General features: G+C 40.3%; 1 protein-coding gene across 2 annotated transcripts in view; it reads left to right on the forward strand.

Moving 5' to 3' along the window:
- Window positions 1-12,207: 12,207 nt before the first annotated feature.
- Window positions 12,208-24,087, forward strand: part of STX17 (syntaxin 17) — a 30,436-nt gene continuing 18,556 nt past the window's right edge. The window contains exons 1-2 of one of the 2 annotated variants that reach the window (XM_050306097.1): window positions 12,208-12,300; window positions 19,700-19,881. In XM_050306097.1, coding sequence (XP_050162054.1) covers window positions 19,759-19,881 — 123 coding nt within the window. In that variant the 5' untranslated portion in view covers window positions 12,208-12,300; window positions 19,700-19,758. Of the gene's footprint in view, window positions 12,301-12,327; window positions 12,470-19,699; window positions 19,882-24,087 lie in introns of those variants that run through there. The other variant, XM_050306089.1, reaches the window with a different exon arrangement.

Consider the following 24,087-nt stretch of genomic DNA (forward strand, 5'->3'; position numbering starts at 1 on the left):
TATTGTAAAACTGCCTCCACCGTGCTACCAGAATTGCCAAGGTAAAAATATCCATCTCTTTCTCAAAAGATAGATGGTGATAATATAGAAATGTTTCCACTTCCATAGCGCCTATACTAATACAGGGAGTCAATTCTATTTAAAAATAAATTCACACTTGAACAGTTGCTGTAGTCTATACATGTATTTCACACACACAGAAAAAGTTGTTTTAAAAGTTATGTAGCTGTAGTCAAGCATTTAGAAGTTAGGAAATATAAGAGTGAAGAAGAATCTTCTGGGCCTGAAGAAAATTTTTTTCTCCCCCTTCCTAAGTATTGTGATATAGTCTGTAATTATGTGAAAATATGCTTCTTTTTACCACCAGAGTACATCTTTTTTAATCCAAAAAACACCTTTTTCTCCTCAAATTGTTCTACCTCAGCCACCTGTGCCACTGACATCTATAATATAGATCTAGCCCTCTGGCCTAGTTTTTTAGGCAAACAAATCTTATGTTAAGCTATTACTTGTCCCGTAGACCCCATTGGGAAGTTCTGAACCCTCTGAGTGGTTTCAACCAAATACAATGGAAAAGAAGAGGTTTTAAAGAAGAAAATCTCATCGATGTTTCAGGACAATGAGGGAAAAAGGAAAGCCTTATCAATGCTCCCATCAAAACAGAGGGTGCTCTGCTGCCAGCATTCAGCTGCTCGGACCAAAGATTCTGCACTTCAGGAAATCTTCACCTGTCCTGCTGCACCAGGGCCAGTCACATACCCGGTGCAGGCCTCACTTGACCTTTCTTTTCTGAGCATATGCTTTGTTTTGAAAATCATTCTGACCCTAAAAATGCTCCGAGCGTGTTACCTTATAGCCTGGGATGATGGAGATTACACTCTAAGAGCTACATTCAGAAATCTAGTTTTGCTCTTTTCCTCATGGTACTCCCACTGCCCTCAGTCTCTTGCTATTGTCTGGCTGATCTTGTCTGAACTCTGTAGTTCTCCCACACCTTGCACACTCAATTTGTCATTCAAACTCCCCCTCTCGAGCTGAACGTTTGGGCTGTGCTATTTAGGCTTGCAGCCCGGAAATCTGTGGTAAAAATTCTACACACAAGGCATGTCAGGGCAATTTCAGTACTAGGTGATTAATTTCCCCTTCTTTCTGTGCACACAAGTCACCCCTCAGTCAATGTTTCCAACTGCCCAGTCTCTGATATCTTTCAGTGTAGCTAAGATGGAGCTGGGTCACAGATCAAAGCAATAATACCTATGTCAGGTAAAAAAAAACCACAAAAAAAAAGATATTAAAAAATCAGCACACTACCTGAAGGTTCATCAGCCATCTCTGCCAAACATGGATCTTGGACAACATATTTAATTTTGTTAAAGCTGTCGATACAGATTTTTGCACATTGGCAGGAAATTGATTAAATCCCAGTGTTCTTTTTATTCACTCTGCTTCCATTTTCTCTCATAAGACAGAAGTGTAACAGTACACGGTGGATAACCTCTGGTGTATTCATAGTTGCCATGCAATACATATATGCACATTATCACATTGATTTCCCTGTATGTGCCTTTACTGTCACTCCTCATTGCTGCAAATGATTAAATGAAGTAGCAGGCAACGAAAAACTATGAAACCTTCTAGTTTGGCTCTATTTGTAACACCCTGCAGATAACCTGCTTGTGTCCATGAATATCTAACCCACCTACTAAGAATTACAATGTCCCCATTTTGTAAAGGTTCCAGTGTTAATCGTCTCATACAGAGCAATCATCTTTATTCTCTCTCTCTCTCTTGCTTTTTCAAGTCCTTATTTGATGACTCATTTTGTATCCACATGCACTCGGTGACAGCACTCAGCCTTAGCAGAAAATGACTACTGAAGGACTGCTGCGAGACTGGACATCAATCTAGGGAATAAACTTTATAGAAACTGCAGTACCAACCTGACATGTACAGCAAAAAGACTCACCAACTTAAACTCTGAAGTACAACTCTCTGCCTCATAATCGTGCTAAGATATTTTGCTTGAGTTCCAGTACGCCAACATTGAAATAGGACATTTTTTTACCTTAAACGAGTCAAATACTGGTGACACTGATATCAGTGGCAAAATTCTTGCTTAGTCTGATAAAACATGAGCATTACCTAAGAAATTTTCATTAGAAAGTATGAGTTTTAAAACAGTTAAACCATTTAAATCATAACATCTGCATTCTTTATGCCTTATGCCGATGAAACAATATAATAAATTGTTAAAATGCAAACAGCTTTATGTAGTTTGCCATTCTATGACTTCAGATTTCTTTTATAACATCAAATAATAAATAAATAAACATTTTCTATAATTACATAAATCTAAGGAAAATCTTACACTTGACAAAATTTTAACTTTTCATACAATTTTTTTCTGAAATATTATTATTTGTTGCAGCACAGAGTCTATTGCCTGGTCTTTGGAAGTTGCTTCAACAGCAACCAGGTGGATAGAACAAAACTGCTGAAGACTGAACCCTGCTAAGAGTGGTTGTGAAAGTGTATCTTTGACATTTCTTGCTCTCCCTACAGCACTGGTACCACTGCTACGTATTGTTATGACCCAGGGCATTGGGACAGTGGAGAAGATAAAGAGCTTTAGGGATGAGTCATATGTAGGGGAACAGAACTGGGGAAGGAACGACAAGGACAGAGAGAAAAGACTAGTGGCAGAGTATTCTGAGGGTGGCAATGCAAAGAACAAGGCTATTAATAACAAGAAACACATGTAGGGTGTGGGCTGGAAGACGGCAGATCCCAGCATCCCAATCAGCAAGCTCATCCTACTGCTCCCTCAAAGCCTCCTTCCTTATCCAAAGGATGCAGAGCCAAACTGCCATCCCACTTATGTTCTTCCTTTGCAGAACTACCTGTAAAGACAGACTTTCACAGGAAACACAAGTCACTTTTATTGCTTCTCCCCTTGTATATGCATGGAGCCTTTTCTCTAGGACCCAGTATTGGTAGAGGGCTTCTGCAGCCCAAAATGGGTGTGGCAGGAAGAGCATCAGTTGGTGGGACAGCTCTTCGTGCTCAGTGCTTGCATTCATATCACCTGAAAGGGAAGTCATAGAGGACAGAGGGCTGCAGTGAGGAAGTTCAGGAAGGACTAACTTGTTCTCCTGAAATATAGTTTGAAGGTGCTCCTGAAATGACAGAAATGTATGTGTTAACAGAAGTTTTCCAGAGTAATTGGAGCCTGAAGTAGATGACAGGAATTTTGTTTATTGCATTTCAACATCAAGTTCTACTGTGAGTCCATTAACCTGAAGAGTTAGACTGAGGTTCAACTAGTCTCAGGAAATTTCTTCAGTCATCATCTCTGAAACAGTCCTGAGAAACATGGGGCACTTTTAAATTCCATGCAAACTTTCATCTGATTCACTGAAGTGCTAAGAATCATCATTAGGAGGGCCAAACTCTAATTTGACAAACCCCTGAGTCACGTCCCCAAAACCAGAAGTTTAACCCACACAGCATTAGATTAAAAACACACCAGTGTAAAATTTTAATGCTCACTCTGTCTTGGTTTTTGAAGTTCTTTCCTCCCACGTGTCTGCTAGACTTCCCAGACAAACAAACTGAATCTGGACTCACTCCTACCTTCACTGTGTCCTTTCTCCACACTGTCCAGGTGTATTCTGCTCTCATCCACACAGTGCATCACTTCTGCCCTGCTTCTTGTCAGCCACCACATCTAGACACCCTCTACATCAAGTTTGTCCTGGCCTTACCTCTAAATTTTCCAATACTTGAAGTGAAAGTATTGGCAGATTCCCCATTTGCTTACAAGGCCTGATGTTGAGGAGTGAAAAGGAGTAGTGAAACGATCCTGATTATTTTTCACAAAAGAAATTGAGAAGAATATCAGTGGTGATCTCTTGAGGTGTTGGATTCTCTCTGCCTCCAAATTTTTGGTGTATTCCTTGGGAAGATGATGACAACTATTCCTGTTGAGCCATAGCTCTGTTCCAGACACAGAAAGAGACTGGACAAGTCAGTAATAAGTACAGTGGTTGAGCAGTAAAACTCATAATGAAACCCTAAGATAATCACAGCCACATTAAAAATTACAATTGAGAAGAACAACTAAGAAATCTAGGAAGCTACTTGCAAAAGAAAGATAAGTAGCAGATTTGTGCTTGGCTCCACAGAAATGTTGTCTTGGTTTATTTTGAGTCCTGTGGCTCATAAAAGCTATTTTCTGTTCATCACCTCTGTCCTCTTTAGGACTACTGTCCAGCTCAGAGATGACCCTTAGCAAAAAGCAGTCAAACTGAAAATAAGACACAATCATGTTACTCAAACTAAGCAGTCAGTGTGTAATATTGGCAACACAGTCACACAACAATTAAATTATTTTTGTTTTCCCAGTGTTTTACCTGTCTGCAGCTGAGGTAGAAGAGAACCACTCATAAATGTTTGAAATCCATCCTGCAGACAGTATTTGCCACCACATATAAAACTGCTAAAATAACTCACTCTTTGTACCACCCAAGAATTAAGCTAATGCCCCTCTTAATCATCTCTGAAACTCAGAGCTCTTGCACACAAAGAAAATTATCTATATTCCCAGTGCCCACAGAACATTAATCCAATCTACTATTTCTGAGAAATTAAGCCCTTCTAGTCACAATTTGGGGTGTAATTCAAACTGTAATAATCCTATATTTTAAATAGCATTAAATACCTTTAACTAAGAGTGATCTTTATCACATGTTTATGCTTATCTTTTTTGCATTACAGATGGCTGTAACAGTGAGAATTCAGCAGTATTGAGGCTCATCTAAATACTAAACAAAGATGTAAATATTCAGTGTGATGTGCATGGAATTAGTAATAGCATTAGCAGTAATAGGACTTGCACAGCTATTTCTCCACATAGCCAGCTGAACATGTATTCCTAAGTACTTATCAAGAAAGCCAAACTTTCAACTACATTTTAAACTAAAATAGGTTTTAGAGGCTTTCTTTCTCTGAAACAAAATGCTAAAGTAGGTTTATTTCTACAAGACTAAACTTCAGGAGTTCATAGTGTTACTGCCATACTAAAAGTAAATAAAATAAGATTCAACCATTATTTATTTATAAAAACAATTCTTACTATGGAATAAAGTCTCTTTGGATCATGTATATCTGTTCATGCAGCATCTCCACTCAATGGTTACTGAACTTGAGCACTTCACAATTTTAGTGCATACATGACATTAATGATGCAATGAAAAAGTCTACTTGACTTGACAACTGAGTTGACAAACCCTTCAGCTTTGCATCTTTGGTGCTAGAGCTTCAAATTTCTTTTTCAGGAAGTGCAGATGAAAGTCTCTGTAGTAAAACTGTACAGCAGGGAAGAAAAAAATAAGTTTGAAATGTGAACTTAAGCCATTTGTCTTATACCAGAATCCTCCCTCATGGCTTACATATATTTATGACCTACAAGGAAGAAAGAGACAGCAAAGGAGTCAATTCCAAGTGACTATCTTCTCATTTCGCATCTCTCGGAGAAAAAGGTCTGACTTCTGCCAGGCACGACTTACACTTTTCAAGATAATGCCAGCAAGCATCACTGTAAAGATCCAGGTCATGAGGGGCTCCCTAGCTACAAAGAAATTGATGGATGCTGGAAAATGTGTAAGACAGAAAGAATCAAAGCAGCACAGCACAATAGAAGGTTCTGATTTGAGAAAGTACATTTTATGACTTTTTAAGATAATTTTTCAGTTCCATTTAAAATTGCATACCACTTGCCACATATTAGAAATGACAGATACTTTCTAGGAACAGATGTTGAACTGTATTTCAGCTGTTCCTCCTCTTCCTTTCTAAGCCACCCTGACTTTCTTGTGAGTTACAGTATTTCTCTGTACAACTGCCTTATTTATTATGTTGCCTTCAATCCTTTTCAATGCAACCGTATGGCCCATTCCTAAAGCTAAGGAGCCAACCATTTTGTTGGCCATACCACACAAAGAAAGATTTTGAGGTTAGAGGGAAAAAAACACCAAACCAAAAAACCAAAGTAAAAAAACCCCTAACCAACCAACCAACCGAAAAAAAAACCCAAAAAAATCAGAAATGGAAAAGGCAACAAGGCAAGGAAGAGGCAACAAGGATGATCAAAGTTATCAAGTAAATTGACCACAAGGAGTGGCTGAGACTTAGAAAAGGCAATGCAGAGAAGAAATGAGGTCAACAGAGCAATGAGTAGCAAGGGGAAGTTGGAAAGCAGTGAGCTGTCAGAAGAGCCAGGCTCTTTATGCAGACAGCAGCAGACCTGTGAAAATCATTGCCTAGGGACTTTCTGCTCGAAAGAGCCTTACTTTATATGGGAGACTGGGTGAGCATTTGAAAGAGTGATCCGCTGAGGTCACTGAGAAAACAAACCAAATCTGGTTCAGGAAACCCCCAGTATAAAACAAGGTAAAGGCTGGGAGAACATGAAGGAGGAACTAGCACATATGGTTGCCCAATTCTTACTCTGACTTTCCTGTCTCTTGTGGCCACTGCTGGAGACAATCCAAAGCTACATGGCATGCAAGGCCTTTGAACCAGCAGTGTGATTAACAGGTTGTTATACAGACAACTGAAGGTTCCCTGCCCATGGCAGTAGGGTCTGGAACTATGTGACCTACATGATCTTTAAGGTCCCTCCCAGCCCAAACCATTCTGTGATTCTATGATTCAATGATTATTCTATAATTCCATGTATGCCTTAGAGTATGACATGGATTTTAAATCAGAAAGAGTCTTATAAACTTTTCATATCCAAAAAACCAATATCAAATAAATATTCCATTATCCAAACTAGGCAGGCTACAGATGTTGTCTATTCACCTCTCAGTACCAGGAGGTGCTTCTTTGGCAGAGCTGAACAATGTCTTTCTGGTTATCCCATAATGGGGTAGACAGAAAGCAGAGACAGATCAGAAATCTTAAAGGCAGAGATGTAACATCAAGTCAGTGGAAAAGGACCCCAAATGAATGTGAGTATTCTAAATTTCAATTTGTTTCTAAAATTCCCTGAAGGTTTTATTGAACAGACAGTTGCTCATGATCTGCATGTGTTATAGAAACAGCAGAATCAGACTAACCTTCCTAACTAAACAAGAAAAATAAAAAATGGTTTTAAAAACATCTTAATATAAACTGATTATGAATACAAGCTGATGATATTACACCTCTGGTCTGCAGTTCAAAGACATTCTCAATCCTTATTTCAAGGCTGAATGATTTTACAAAAGGAATGTTTACTGGTAAGTATGGTGGCTGAACTGGATGAATGAATGTTTGTTCAGTTGATTTGCCATAGTCTATTTTTTTCCCCCCAGAAAAAAAGACCCCCCTGGTCTTTTCTTGTCTCAGGAAGCATTGGAACCAGGACAAAAACCTGAAAACCTCACCCTGCTAATTTTAATGGAAATTTTATCATTGATTTGAATGGCACTAAGATTTGATACAGAATTTCTAAGGCCTTGTTTATATTAAAAAAAAAAAAGAAAAAGTAAAAAAATGGACCAACTTCTTTGGATGGTAAAACTACCTGCATGGAAACTCTTTTTTAGTTGGAGCAACTTGTTGGGACTTAGCTTAAGGTGATGCCACTGAAGTCAGTCTTAAAACACAAGACAAATGTGCACAAAAGGCAGTACCCCTAAGAGGGTTTTTTTTAACTGAAGTAGCTCAACTTTCTTCTGAAGCAAAACTGCTCAGGTGACCTTACTCACAAAACTGAGAATATTGGATACACCGTTGCTACAGCACATACTGATCAGTAGTTCTGAGTGAGAGAAATCCTCTTCAACTCCTGTGGGAACAAAAATACGTTGGGGAAAAAAAACCTATGGATCTTGATGAAATTCTAGTCATGGGTAAGTTTCCAGGTAGGACACTTGTTTTTATGCTTTACCTCCTTCAGTTATGCCAGCAGTAGACAGCTAAGGCTCCCCTGGCAAAGTGCCACAGGTACACATTTCCTGAGTGCTGGTAACATGAGCTCCCATCAGCTAGTGATGCTTGTTTCGCCCTGCTCTAGTCATTAGGGAAATCCTACCATGCTCCAGGTGCTCTAGAGAGTTTCTGTACCTCCCATCCTCTCTGTACAGCCTTTCCTCCGTGACTGCCGCAGGTGGAGGTCAATGGCAGGTACTGTAAACAATTGCTGCATCAAGGTCACAGAGTGAGACTTGTAAATGTGCTGGAAAAGACCCAAATAACCAGTGCAACCAGTGAGGAAGTGTTTCTCTTAAAATAGAACCTGCTTTGCCCTAATTGCTTTCTCTTCTACTTTTACACCCTATTCAGTATTACTGCTACTGTGAATATGTTAATGTATAATAAGCCTCTTCTGTTTCATTCCCACTTGAGAGCCCTGCTTTCTGTAATACTATACGAATGATCCTCATCCAAATCTGAGCTGGTTTTGCCTCAAATTACACTAAAAGGACTTTGTATCACAATTCTAGAAACCATCAAAAACTACAGCACAACTTTTGCCAACATTTAGCAAACAGTTTCCCCCAAAATCAACACCCAGTATTTTCCTTACACCAAGAATACAGTTTCAGAAAATGCTGCCACATATTCCAGAGAACACCCCTCAGTCAAGAATTACTGAAAGAGTTTGATTTTTTTTTTTCAGGGATGTTAGAAGGGGATCTCATTTCAAACAACCTTGTGCTCCCAAAAGATTGTGAGAGAGAGAGCACTGCTCACTGCAACAGTAATGGCTGTTTTCCATGACACAGTGGAAACTTTATTACTTGTTCTTGCCAGCACAAGCCTTTTGACAGTGGAATCAGTGTATCTGTAATAATAATGCATTAAAAAAGGCAACAGAATTTTGAAATGCTCTACTGGAAAAAGATCTGGATCTCAGATCCCTTGGAACATAAAGTAAGCATCTTGGAAGTTCTGTGTCTGTTGAGCAACACTCACTGAAATATCCCCAGCATGAGTTATCTGAGAGTCTGTGTGTAAGGAAAGACTGATGAGAATAGAGCTGAGCATGTTAAATTAATTGCACATCTGGATTATGGTTCTGAATCCATGTATCTAAAAACTATGAATGATCTCTTGTAAAAAAAAAGAAACTTCTGCAAGCTCTTCCTTAGTCAGATATGTAACAGTTCTGTGCCTTTCTAGGACTCTCCATGATTTTCTCCTATACTATTTATTGGTAATACAGAACAGTTTCTATGATAACTATATAAGAATGCACATGGTCATCAGATCTGTAAGAGAACATTCAAAGCTGATTGCAGATTTGCAGTACAAGTCTGATTCTGTCTGTAATTCAGGAAGTCCAACTTCATCTACACTTTTTTTTTTTCCTGAGATATCTTTTGCCATCAGAGGTAGTATTTTCCCAGACCTGAAGGTGGAACTCTTGTTCCTTTGATGATCTTTACATGAGTGACATAGCATTTTGCATTGTCATTTTTTCCTTCAAGAGATTTGGACTTCTCTGCAGTCACTGCTGGGTTGTCTGGACGATCACATTAGCACTGGTGGCAGAACTGGACAGTCAGGCATGAGCATCGTGTTCACAAGGAAATGTGCCAGAAGCTCTTCAGATGTTGCCTGTTGGAACTCATTAAAAAAAAAATCTTTCCTTTTGGAAATATCATCGTGATCCTATTCCTTCTTTTGCTGCTACATAAGTAGACTTCTTGGTCTTTTTCCAAAGTCACCAAGTTTAAGGAAAGGAAAGAATAAGTATAATCTTGTGGTCACACAAACTCCATACTGGGACTGCACAGAATCTCTGCCAATGTATTCTGCTTGTATGCTTGAGCTACAGTGCATCTTTGAAAAAAACTCTATATTTTTACTGAAAACATTGTACTGTTTCAAAACAGATTCACAGGCAATATAATCCCATAGCCAATGAAGATGTGCCATATTTCTAGTCTCATTTTCATTTTAGTTCTGCTTTCAGAATTTTGTAATTTTCTGAAAATGAACACTTCTACTCTTCAAACATCTCTAACCCAGACAAGTACTACTACGCTTATGATAAAGGTATCTCTTTACCTGCATTGGATTAAGATTTTAGAGTATCTTTAATAACTTTCTTCTGGATTCTTTCCAATGTTAAAGATCCCTTTGAACTGTCAATGCTCAAACCAAATGCATATTTTGATAATGGTTTCATGAGGTCTATAAAAAAAGAGGATACTGATTCCAATTGTAATTGATGTTCCTCTGGTTTTGCTTCAGAGTATTAGTCACCAAAAGCTTTGCTCTGAGAACTCATGTTCAGTGGTTTATATCCAGGTCCTCTTTAGCGCTGTCTCATGACAGTCATTTTCCCTCAGATTCCAGGTGTGCCTTTGAGGCTTTATTTGAATGTACAACGTCCAATTTGGCTGGCTTCAGAGGAGTATTTCTGCAAGTGAGAAGAGTTTACAAAGTAATTCAAAGGAGTTTATCTAAGTGAACGGCCCTTACCTTTATTTACAACATCAAAGTAGTCATTTGGTATTTTTGTCTGGGTGATTTCTCACAGCACTAGGCCAAGAATAGCACCAAACCAACCTTATGACAAATCTTCACTTACAATCACTCCTCTTGAGAACTGTCACCTGAATCACTTATTGTGAACTACACAGAATTTGCATTCCACATTGTATTTGTGAGAATATCCTACTGCTCTACCTCATACGGAAGCTATTACATCAACATTACCTCCTTTATCAGCCAAACTTAAATGCCAGTGCGTTTAATCAAACCTTTTCCATAAAAATGTGTTAACTGGCATTTAGTTATTGGCACTTAACTGACCGTATCCCAGCACTTCCATGTTTCTGTTCCATATCTATGTCAAACTGTCAATGCTAGGCTAGCCTATGTCACCCTCTTTAGTCTTTTTAAATATATGTTCAGTGTAACATATTTTTATAGTACTCTGGCATTCCTTAGTACTCCATTGCCATTCCAGAAGCTGTACTGTAAATAACAGAACTAATGAAGGCATGGGATAGATACTGTGGACTTGGATCCTTTAGCCCCTTAATAACCTTAATTACAATAAATAAAATTTATTATCCATTAGCCCTATAAAAATTCCATCTAGTATTTTGGAACCATGTATACGTATAGTGGATGGCTAATATATACACCCTGACTATCTGGCTGTCTGCTGCTAACAGGCATGTGTAAAAGCTGAGCTCTTTGCTTGCTATTCTTAGGCTGAGGAAACAAATTTAGATTTGTTTCCTCAGTAACATATCAATTTCCACAAAATTTAAAGGACTGTAATGACTTTCTCCAAATTAGATTGGAACTGGCCAAAAGGGCATGGAATGACAGATGAACAGATTACTCAAGTCTTGTTCAGGACATCAGAATCAACGTACGTTGGAGATCTTCAGTTTGTTCTATTAATGCTGCTGAGTTTAGTCAAAAAATGGTGTAGTGACGTAACATAGTTGCTCTACAGATATTGCCAGGTAGCCAGACAGTTTTACACTTCTATTCAGAGGTGATAAAACGATCAGAAGTGATATCAGGCTGCCCTTGGAGGTTCTGTTCTACCTGTCGCAAAGGTGCAGGCATTCCCACTGGGAGCAGGTGCTCTGCCAGCCAGGAGCTGCGTGTTGGGGGAGGATCCAATGGTGTCAGACACAAACAGGGTACACTTATTTTCAAATTTATTTCCAAAACATGCCGAGGGAATGGCCTGAAGCTGTATCGGGGGAGGTTTAGGTTGGATATCAGGAAAAGGTTCTTCACCCGGAGGGTGGTTGGGCACTGGAACAGGCTCCCCAGGGAAGTGGTCACAGCACCAGGCCTGAGAGAGTTCAAAAAGCATTTGGACAACGCTCTCAGGCACATGGTGCGACTCTTGGGGATGTCCTGTGCAGGGCCAGGAGTTGGACTTCATGATCCTTGTGTGTCCCTTCGACCTCAGAATATTTTACGACTCTCTGAAAAGTTCTTAAAATTACGGCGGGAAACTTCGGCTCTCCTTTAGAAGAAAAAAAAATTAAAGTTTTCTGTGCCTGTAAGCCCTCACCCTAGTCTCCCGGTACTCCCTTCCTGGCCACGGCAGTTTCTCTGCCTCCTCCTCCTCCTCCTCCTCCTCCTCTCCGGCCCCTTTCCGCCCGCGTCCTGCCGTTCCCGAAGGGAAGCAAACATGAGGGCGGCGGCGGGGGTGTGTGTGGCGGGCGGGGCAGGGCCGTTCTCCGCCGGGGAGGGGGAGCCCTGCGCGCCGGCTCCCGCCCAGTGTCCCGGGGCCGCGGTCACCGCCTGGCACACGGCCGGCCCATGGTGAGGCACCGCGGGGGGAGCGGGGACCGGCGGGCAGCGGGGCCGGGGCGGCTCCGCTCTCGGCTTTCGCTTTCGCTGCCCGCGCCGCGGAGGCGAGGGGAAGGGAAGGGCCGGGCCGGGCCTGGTGGGAGCCAGGCGGGCCCTGGGCTGGGCTGTGAGGACGAGGCCGGTAGGAGCCGCGGAGCGGAGCGGAGCGTCGGGTCCCGGCCCCCACCCTGCTCCCGGTCCCGGCCCCTCGGCGAGGCCGCGGCCGCCGCTCACGCCGGCCTTGCCCGGGCCAGGGCTGGGACTGGGGCTGGGGAGGGCTGGCACAGCGGCGGGGGGCTCGTCCCGCTGCCTGGCCCTGCCCGGGGGAGGGCGGGTTGGCCCCGGGTTCCCCCTCGCCGGGGGTCCAGCCCGGCGGAAGGGCCGGGGGTGCCCAGCCGGGGGTGCCCCCGGCGGCGGCTGGGCCCGAGGTCGGGTCATGGGGAGCTGATCCAGGACAGAAATGGTCACACCAGCTCGGATTGTCTTTTATTTATTTATTTGGTTTTTTTTTTTTTAGGAGTGGAAGTGCAGTGTGGTGAATTGTTTAGCCCGGCATTCCCTAAGCTTTTAGAAGCTTAAGTCAGAGAAAAGAAACAACTTGGGGAATGCCCAAGTCCACTCTCGAAGTCTTGAGACAAGGCTTAAATCCTTTCTTTATTCTTGTGCTTCTGCTCTCCGCATGCACCCCTGGCCTTTCAGGGGCGTGATGCAGGCACAGGATAGGCCTCTGGAACCTGTTGGTCTTAAGCTGCACCAGAGGAGGTTCAGGTTGGACATCAGGGGCAATTTCTTCCCAGAAAGGGTGATTGGACATTGGAATGGGCTGCCCAGGGAGGTGGATCATCCCCGGAGGTGTTAAAGGAAAGACTGGACATGGCACTTAGTGTCATGGTCTACTTGGCATGGTGGTGTTCTGTCATAGGTTGGACTCGATGGTCTCAGAGGTCTTTTCCAATCAGTTTGTTTCTGTGATTCTGGGGTGGGACTAGAGGCACAGTTCAGTAATGCAGAAAATTATTAGGGCTCTGGTTGCAGGTTGAGCTGCATTGTGGCCTCTTGTGGCAGGTGACAGCCCACTACAGACTTGCCCCACTGGTTCAGCTGTGTGCAGAGAGTTGCTCACGTGTTAGTCATTAGGTGTTTTCTGCCCTTCTGCAGCTGGCTTACACATGTAAATCCAACACAAAATGCCTGTTGTCTCTTCTGATTTCTCAGAATGCAGTCATGTGCCCTTGCCTTGCCTTGATCAAGTTTGTGTTCCCAGGGGATCCCCGAGTGCACAGATCTGTTAAGAATCATAGCCTGATATGTACAGCTGCTGATTCTGGGTGTTCTCTGGGGGATTCCACATGTGTGGCTCTTTCTCCCACTAAGTAGTTTCATGTCACTCTGTGAACACACTGGGGCTGGTGTCTGTGCCTTATTTCGGCCTAACAAAACTATTTTCCTTTGGTTCCTTTTAAGACAGATGTAATTTAGCCCCAAAATACAGTTTGTCTGTAGTCTGCCACAGGAGCGTGTTCCTCACTAACTACAGGCCTCAGCCAAGTGAGCAATAGTCACTGCTGTCACTGCAATTTTGGGGCCAGTACCACTCTGAGAAGTATTTCAGGTCACCTTAGTGAGAAAGCTGTTGCAAGTCCTTATATTCTAGCATCTGTATTCTAATTAATTTTATTTACAGTGAGAAAAGGGAAAAGCTTTTTGGCCTTACAGCCCTTAACTGCAAGACTGGAAGTACTCTTTCTAGTGGCAGTGGTTGTCTAAACTGTCGTGCGTGAATTAAAATCAAATCAGCATGTTACCTTGTGTTTCCCTGGGCAGGCAGAACTCCTGAGGTTTAATTGTGTGTTGTTCTACTGTATGCGAATGAAGAACACTGGGCAGTTTAACAGAACTTCATGAGTCTTAGATTTGATGTGTATTAAGAGCATTTACTGAAATTTATAATAACAAACCATGAGTGTGTTACCATACATAGCAAATATTTTAACTCTGACTGCAACTATATGACTCTGTGCTTTTTGTGTACCACCCCACTGTAAGTGGAGATTTCTGTGTTAGTGTCAGAATTAAATTCACGGTTTCAAACAATTGGAATTAGATGCCTTAAGAGTATTTTGCCCCTTAGAAGTGTTTGATTCAAACAATGAACTAAGATAACAAGTGCTGGTTGGATCTTCAAAAGCTAAAAAAGGAAGTGATCTGTTTTCTAAAAATTTTGTTTGCTTCGCATACCCATTTATTTGGTAAAGCAAAGATCAAACCATTGCAACTCTTCAGGTTCTTTTGCTCTGTTTCTTAGTAACAAGAGCATGTGGAATAATCCATTATGGAAGATGCACTTAAATAATTTCCAGGATGTAGGGTGAACAAAATGAGTAAGGAATGTTCCCCTGTCTTGGGTAGTAAGATTCATGGATGATTTTCATATTAAGTGCAGATGTCAAGTTAATAGTTGTTCTTTTATGTTAATTTTACTTCACAACTAGTTTTAGTTTGAGGCTGGTCTCCAGAAAACATAAACATTAAGAATGGAGATAAATATAATTTTTGTAACCACCTAATACTTTGATAGTGCTGCTGCAGTATGCTTTTGATGTATCTTCTTTTATTGACACAGTTGACTGAAGTTTATTCTGCATTTGGGTCTTGATCACTTCTGAAATAAGTTTTATTTCTGTCACTGAATTATAATTGAATTTTAGTGCATGACATTTTGAATATTAAATAGGAAATATTTTACTTAGAAGATAACCTCTAGCAGGCCTGTAATATCAGCATTTGAAAAGACAAAATTCTGTAATTTCTTTGTTTATCAAAGTATCTTCCACAGTAAATAGAATAAAGGACAGTTAGTTACAAATGATTTTATCTAGCTCTTTTAATTACTGGTTTAATGATATGGTATCCTCTTGGGCTTCTTTGCTCAAACTAGAATTTATTTTAAAGAGGCAGAGCCATGTGTTCCTGCCTTGGAGAACTCGAGATTTTGTTGTGCTTGGAATTCGGTAAGTGCCTGTAGGAAGGACTGTCCAAGCCCCTGTTCAAGTGACAGTCCTGTACAAAGAGGTCAGAAAGGGAAGGTGATCTGTCACACGGTTGTGTGGGGTCTGAATGGCACCCTCTGAGGGTGGCTCAGAACTGCTGCATGTTCACGTACGTGCTGAATGCAGTTCAGATCCAAGGACAGCGGCAAAATTACCAGCTGAAGAAGCTGAAGTTGAGAGCAGTGTTTTTACTTGCCTAAGGAGAGTGGTTTGTAGGCTGGAGAGGGCTGCTGCTCAGAGGCATCTTGACAGGATGGAGAAATGGCCAGACAGAAACCTCAAGAGTTCCAGCAAAGGCAAGAAGAAAGCCCTACACCTAGAACAGGCTGCAGGGAGACTTGGAGAGCAGCCTTGCAGGAAAGGACCCATGTGTTGTGGTGGACCCCATGCTGAATACGTGTCTGAGTGTGCTGTTGCTGTGAAGGACAACTGCACTGGGGGATGTGCTAGTAAATGCTGCTGAGGGACAGCAGGTCCAGGGAGTGACTTCCCCTCTGTTCAGCACCTGTGAGTCTAGCAGGGTGCTTAGTGGTCTGGAGCACATGATATTCCAGGAGAAACGGAGGTGGATTTGCTCAGCCTTAAGAGAAGGTGAGGAAAGGGTAGATCTTACTGTTGTTAATGAAAGCTGTAGAGCCAGGTTGCTCTTGGAGGTGCATAACAGTGGGATAAGACGACAACAGACATAAGCTACAGGGAAGGTCTTTTTTGTCCTGATTTTGTTTGTTTATTGTTAACCTGAAGAATAGTCAGACACTGAAGGAGGGGTCTGAGTGAGTGTGTGGAGCATCCATCCGTGGAGATGTTAGAACTTGACTGGACAAGGGCCCGTGCTATCACATCTAATTCAGCTTGTACTGGATGGCTTGTGAAAGTCCCTCCCAGTCTAAACTGTCCAGCTGTGATTGCTCAAAGAACAGGCATTATTACTTTAGAAAAGCATTGTTAAAGTTATGCTTGGGAAATCACAAGCCAAATAAAGTACGCAAGGTTTCCTTGAAATTGCATCAGCAATAAAGAAAAGTTGTAATATTAATTTTATTTACCATATTATATGAACTAAATAAAAAGTAAGACATTGCATATTTTCTTACTGGTAATTTATAGCTTAGAATTTTTACTAGAAAGCTACTATACTGTTTGAGACAACATTAAGCAGGAGACCTGATGAGAATGTAAGGAGTTGTTATATTTCTTTCTTAGTTTCTCAAACCTGCTGTGCAGTAGATTTTAGACAGCAGTGCCTTTAAGAGATTTGTAGACACTGTCATGAAAGGTAGTTCACTGTCTGGGAATTTCTAAGGAGAAGAAAATGACTATCCTGCATGCAGCCAAATCTTTGAATTTACAACTGTTGCACATTCAGATCATCCACTCAAGGCTCATAGCCATTGGTTACATTAACTCTACTTTCATAGTGGTCCAGTTTGTAAGTCATCTAAACTGTCAGTTTTGACCCTGAACAATCTCTAGATGTCATTAAAGGTTAAGGACAAAATTATGATGGATTTAGCTTAGTCTCTGCTATATTTTTTTCTAAGGCAGGATGGGATGTGGGTTTCTCTGAGTTCACAGTGTGCCATGAGTTTGAAGAATCTGTGCCATTGCTTCTTCAAGATGATTCAATATTGAAGAAAAGCATTACATGGCTCCTAAATATCTTTGAGGAACCAAATTTTAATTAATTCTAGCTCATAAACTCATGGATTAGTATATAAGCTGTCAAGAAATTAAACGTGTGTTCAAAATGGAAGTACTGCAGTTTGGAGTATGATGCTTTTTATCTTTTGCTCATTAAAAAAAATCAGTTCTAGGCTCAAAATTGAGTTAAATTGTGATTTATGAGTGTGTGTGAGTATGTGTTTGAGTACACACATATTGTGTGTATGAATGGCTCTTTCACAGGTTAGGGACTGTAGTGACCCTAGGTAGGGCACTAGTAGAAGAACTAAATTATTTGTTAGGATCTTGCATTTAAACCACTGTTTTTAGAATGGTGAAAAGAGTTAATCAACACAAAAGGATTAAAGTTCTTTTTGTGACCTGAAAAAGTGTGAGATCACCCACCCACTGCATGTTTATTTGAAGGTTTGTACAAAGGACTATGTAATATTAAATGCCTTGGGTTAGGAGGGGATTTGTAAAACTGATAGGGGGTCTATAATTTGAAGTGGGGATGATTTAGCAGTGACTGCAAAGTCAGTTGATGAAATAATTTCCTTCTGACGTTCTGAAAAAGGAAAAGGTGTGTCAGTGAAACCTTAAAGATTGACTTCCCCTAACTTCTACTCTTAGTAAACACTGAGTTTTCCACAGTTTTCAGTTGCTTTGTTGGGTGGGATAGCTAAAGAAGGAGAGCCTTGTGTCAGCATTCTGTTCTTCTGAAAAAACACATTATTTCATTTGCAACTGTGTTTGAATGGTGGGAAAGGTGGGAACTATTTCCCTTTCCTACTGGCCTGAGGGAAGATGCTTATGCTTACCACTTGGCTCCTTTGATGTTGGGGGGGGTTTGTAGGTATCCTTCCTGCAGCCTACAGGTGATGGCTGGGACTGAACACTGAGAGGTTCAGTCAAAGATCCAGTGCCATCAGCTGGTGTTAGGCTTCAAGTTCTTCCTGCTTGCAGGAATCACAGGACTTAGAAAAACCTCAGCACCCTCCCTCTGCATTTTCACACCATAGGTAGATGTAAGAAAAATAATGTTTAATTTCACTGTTAATAATACAGTTGACTGTGTGAAAAATGGGAAGATTTTTTTACCTATTATACTCTGCTGTGCCTCATCTGTACCAGAAGGATTATGCTAGGTTGATTGTTTTAAATTAGTTTACTACTTAAAGAGGAAAATCAGGGAAAGCCCTCTCATGCAGTTGCTGACGTAGCAAAGGTGCTTTCATATAACCAAGGTAGCATGTTTCTTTTTACTTGTGACAAAACTTTTTCATATGTGTTTGCAAATCAATTACTTCTCCATTTGTGCGATTTTTTTCTTTAAACATACAAAAAGAAAATCTCACTTAAATAACTTCTGTTTGCACAGTATTGAAATAAAATAGTTATCTCGCAGTATTTTTTCTTTCCCCTTGTGTACATTCAGCATAATTGAGTTCCTTTATATTACTCATGTGCTCTATAGGTAAGTGCTGTCATATACAGTACTACATACCTTTCTCTCAGAGAAGTGAAACTCAAAAGTTATGTTTTATGCGTATGCAGGGAACAGAATTCAGACTGCTTATGTACCTACTGGTCCTGTGAATATTTCAGTAGCCTGTTTATACTCCTTGCTAGGTGATGCCTTAGTCGTTTTCAGTAGGGGACATTTACAATTTCACAGAATCACAGAATCAAGCAGATTGGAAAAGACCTCTGAGATCATCGAGTTCAACCCATGACCCAACAGCACCCTGTCAACTAGACCATGGCACTCAGTGCCACATCCAGTCTCTTCTTAAATACCTCCAGGGACTGTGAATCCACCACCTCCCTGGGCAGCCCATTCCAATGTCTGATCACTCTCTCTGTAAAGAATTTCTTTCTAAAGTCTAACGTAAACCTCCCCTGGCACAGCTTAAGACTTTGCCTTTTTGTCCTACTGCCGGTTGCCTGGGAGAAGAGACCAACCCCCAGCTCGCTCCAACCTCCTTTCAGGTAGTTGTAGAGAGTGATGAGGTCTCCCCTGAGACCTCCAGGCTAAACAACCCCAGCTCATAGAATCATAGAATTAACTGGGTTGGAAGAGACCTCTGAGATCATCAAGTCCAACCCTGATCCAACCCTACTGTGATTACTAGATCATGGCACTCAGACTCATCTCCCACAGCTGCTCCTCACAGGGCCTGTCTCTTCAGCAGCCTCGTCACCAGCAAATCTTCATTCAGATGCTCTTAATCTTTCCAGGAAAAGGAATTCCAAAATTATGTGGAATTCCAAAACGTGTCTTTTCAGGACATGTTTTACAATTTGTTAGATGACTCTGAATGTGAATTGGCAAAACTTGAACTCTGATCAATCAAAGCATCTAATTGGAAGTTTTTTCAAACCTTTCCATGCATTGTTATGCTGCTGCAAAAGCATGTTTGCCTCTGCCTTAGTTATTTAGCTGTTTTTTCTTTTTAGTGTTATCTTTGAAAAATGATCCCCAAAACCTGCAAATAAGTGGAAATAATACATTTAAATGCAAATACAGAATCCATATTTGAACTATTAATACTGCTCAAATGTGGTTTTGAAACATATGTGAAAGACTGATTTAGCTTTCTTTTAAAAAGTGATTCAATGATTGCAGTTTTGAAAGCTTGTAATTGTTTGTTTTTTAGGGGTTTCTACCTTGGTAAAGGTATATTGCACAAGTGTTCACTCGAGGGCTGCTTTTAGGATGTCTGAAGATGAAGAAAAAGTTAAACTCCGTCGAATTGAACCCGCAATTCAGAAATTCATTAAAGTGGCAATTCCAACAGATTTGGAAAGGTTAAGAAAACACCAAATAAATATTGAGAAGGTAAGTGTTTATTTTTTGGTAATGTAGCTCTCTTTACAGTATAGAATCAGTCACACTGGAAGATTATGCAGAGATTTTAATGAAAAGTTGATTATGAAATGCTTTAATACAAATTTGGGTAAAGATGAAACTTCTGTATTGTCTGATAATTCAGTGTGCACAAAGATCTTTACATTTGTAGTAAACATCAGGCTACAGAGTGAGAAAGTAAGAGTCTTGTGTGCAAGAGGAAATTCTTCATGGCTAGTGTAAATAAAGGATAAAGAATTATGTGAAGTACATCAGATGGGAGGTGAATGTGCAGAAATGGTGTCTGACCGTGGGATGAGAGAAAAACTGGGATAGAGAAAGACCTGGGCTGCTGGGACTAAGGATGGTAGATAATCATTTGACTCTTTCCTGTTAAGGGTGTAATAAGGATATAATAAGGATATGAATGCAATAATCACAAATGGAGAAGTGCATTAGTATAATATTTGCCTGAAGCAATAACTCCTGCGTGAGATGACCTATATTTCAGTCACAGTGTGTTGTTTACTCTTTGTTATTCTGTATTTGTATAGTTTGTTACCAGCTGAATTAGCTTTTTTCTTTTTTGCCTCGGAATCAGCCAGTTTGCAGCAGCTCCGTTTTGTAGTGTCCAGGAGTAGCTCCAGGGGGAGCAAGGAGCCTTGACTGTGTGCACGACCCGTACGTAGCACTGGCCGCAGAGCTAACTGAGGGAACTAGTGAAGAATAATGGGGAACTGGACAGGATTCGGAGGTGCACTAATAGCTTTTCCTTGCAAGCTGGTTCATTCAGATAGAGATACTCCTGATAGCTAGGTTGTTTCCTTCTTTCTCTAACCAGAAATTGCATGACTGCTCAGGAAAGAAACATATTTGCCACAGTGCACAAGAGGATTTCTTGGTTGTAGAGAGGTAGTTTTTGGTCTGCAGTTGGTTTATGTTAAAGTTACATTAAAAATTATATCTTCAGGGCAGCACTTCTGTTAACATCAACAGCATTAATGAGTGTGGAGTAGTGAAGCTTAGTATTCTTTAGAGTCTTGAGGAAGTTATCCAGAAATGAGGGGATGCAGTTCATAAACACCTGTAAAAGGGTGGCATGAAAGCCACCTGAGAGGAGCCTTTTCCTGAGGAGGAGCGAATGGGTGGTCCCTGGAAAAATGTAGTCTGTTGATGGGAGAGGAGACCTGACCTGCCATTACGAGAATGGGAAGTGACTAGCAGGGCACATTAAAGTACACAGATGTTTTTTCTGCACTTTGAAGGTAAAGATAAGCTTTTGATGTGTGTAAGGTCATAACAGGGGAGAGATGATGTAGGGGATAGGCATAACTGTTGCATTGCTTGATTTTCTTTTTTTGGAAGTTTATTACTTTGTAAAGCTGAGGAGATTCTTTGCTAAGTATTGTCATAATGTGTAAAACCTCCCTCATCCAGGATATATAAACACCTTATCAAGAATCTTCAAAAGACATTGGGTGCTGCAGTGAGAAACAGAGACATGATCAATTATTACCTTGTGTGGGAGATGATCTTGGGAATTGCCATGTTTTATAGAACCTGGTCAGTGAGGAGGGGTAGCCAGTTATTGCTTGATCCTGCTGAGAATCTTTTCATATTTAGACAAGGAGCAATTATACTTTACTAGCCAGATAGTGTTACCATGCTGTCAGGGAAGGGATGAAATAGGTTCCACTTAATTCAGCCATGAGTTGGTCATCTGAAGTCTTTATTGGCTTAGTAACTCATTTGCATCAAGCATTCCTGTTTTGCAGGCAGAAGGGGAAATTGTTGCAAGAATAGTTTTCTGTGTGTAGGAGAAAGTACAGAAAACATTTTAGCACTTGGGATAAAATGAGTCTTTAGGTTAGTTCTGATCTAACACTTTGCTCCAAGCATTGTCAGAGAAATTCCTGCTTAGCCAGGATGTTGTTATAGGCAATACTCTGCAGTGTTCCTGTAATGGCATTCAGGGACCCCACTGAGGTACCAAGACGCTTTTTCAGTAGCTGAATTTTCTACTTTGAACATAAAAATCTGGTGTAATCTAAGAGTATCTAGTTTAGACATTTCATGAGATTTTCAGGGTGTTGATGGTATCAGTGTGAATGATCTGTTCAGTCAACATAATAAAACTTGCATATCAGAAAAATCATTTAATTATAAACATAGTTCTTAAAATGTTAATGGCACTTCCTCTAGAACAACACTTCCATGAAGCAAGAAGCGGTAGCAATGTTTAGTACAGATTTGTGTTTCTGATTTCAAAATATTGTTAAAAATTTCTGCGTCCCTGTAAGTATAAACCCTGGCAGATTTTATTTTTGAATGAATAATTCATAGAATTATGAGAAACAAACAATGGATAAAACCTTTAAATAAGAAATTGGTAACTATTCCAGAAGTTAGTTAGCAATACTGAAGATTACAGAACCTGTGTATTAAAAAAAAAAATAAGACACAGGTATAGATGAGAAGTAACACATCTAAGTATAAAAAACAGTCCCTTAATGCTAGATTCTTTAAGAAGTTCAGACTCATTGTAATGTTCTTAAAATCTGGGAGTTTCTCTCTCTCTTTTTTTTTTTTTAATGTGTTTCTGACTGTAAGAATTATAAATATTACGAAGTTTACTCTATTGCTAGATTTATGAGAAAGTGAGAAGAAAAATATGGCAAAACATATCTTGAAAACTGTCACTAGATACTTGCAGGTTAGCAGAATATTAGCAATAGTTTGGTTGAAATATGTGGTGATAATTTGCATTTTGTATTTTTTACATGCATTTTAGCCATAACGAATGTGTTTCAGTACTTTTGTGAGTTGTCAGCATCAGAATCTTAAATAGTTTTCTTTAAAATACTTTTTGTAAAATTAACTTTCAGCCATGTAAACCCACATCCCTAGGGGGAAAAGGATAATTTTATAGAATCTGATCCTGTTTATCTTACAGGCTACTTTTAAGCAAAAATCACTAATTATGTCAAATTGCTTAGAGCAGCAACATTATTTACTTATGATGAAGCCAATATCTCTAACCTCATTTCATGAATATTGATTTAAACCTTAGGTTCCAGAGATAGTCCAAACAATTAATCTACTAAATCACTGTTTGAAGAAACTATAAAATCAATATATAATGAAATTTGACCTTGAGTACACCTTTTCAGAGGAAGTGGCCACCATAAATCCATCATCATTACTTGTCAACTATTTGAGAGTCCAACTTTCCATATGACAGTTTCTGAAGACTTAAAACCCACATCCTTAACAAATCAGTTCTCTGTACTTTTTCTTTTCCTTCCATGTTTTCCCCATGAAAATTCTTGTTTTTAAAGTACATTCCATAGATTGGATGGCCTTTCCCTCCAAGAGGGAATAAAATGCATTTGTATCCAAATGAGTTACAACTTTCTGTTAGATGAAAGCAATTGTCACAGTCGTAGAGGAAGGTGGAGATTTTGTTTGGCACACTACCCTGGATTTTATTGGTGATGTGCAACAATCCTTTAAAAAAAAAAAGAAGGTCCTATAAGACACTGGTTTTCTCTGTTGCTTTAGGTTTTAATTTCATTTCCTGTCACTGTGCCAAAGCTACAGGATATTGTGTGAAACACTTTCTACCTTTGGCTGGGATCGATTGCTGTGGTGGCAAGATACATAAAGGCAACACAAAATGAGAAATTAAGATATCTGAGTCTTTCTACAATCTTCATACGAGTGTATACATTTGTGTAAGACACTTATTGAAGAGCTTTTAGCAGGAAATGTTATGAGAAGCTTTTGAGTTCTCTCTGTGTCCACTGGATACTTGCAAGGAGAACTGGAAGGGATCTAAAGCATAAGCAGGAAGGTTTCTTTATCAAGAGAGCTCTCAAAAGGGAATGGGACAAAGAGGAAAAGATAGCGAGTGTTTAAGAGTAGCCTAATGTTTTATATTTCTGATGTCAAATACAAACTATTTGAGTATAGCACAATTATGATTAAATGTCACAGAACCACAGGGTGATTTGGGTTGGAAGGGAACTTGCCCACTGCTGTGGGCAAGCACACTTTCCCTTACATAGGCTTGCTCAAAGCCCCATCCAACCTGGTCTTGAGCACTTCCAGGGATGGGGCATCCAAAACTTTTCTGGACAGCCTGTTCTAGTGCCTCACCACCCTCATTACAGAGAAATTTTTTACGTCCAATCTAAA

Source organism: Myiozetetes cayanensis, unplaced genomic scaffold, assembly GCF_022539395.1.
Source record: "Myiozetetes cayanensis isolate MyiCay16 unplaced genomic scaffold, myiCay2020 scf1, whole genome shotgun sequence".
Lineage (NCBI taxonomy): Eukaryota > Metazoa > Chordata > Aves > Passeriformes > Tyrannidae > Myiozetetes > Myiozetetes cayanensis.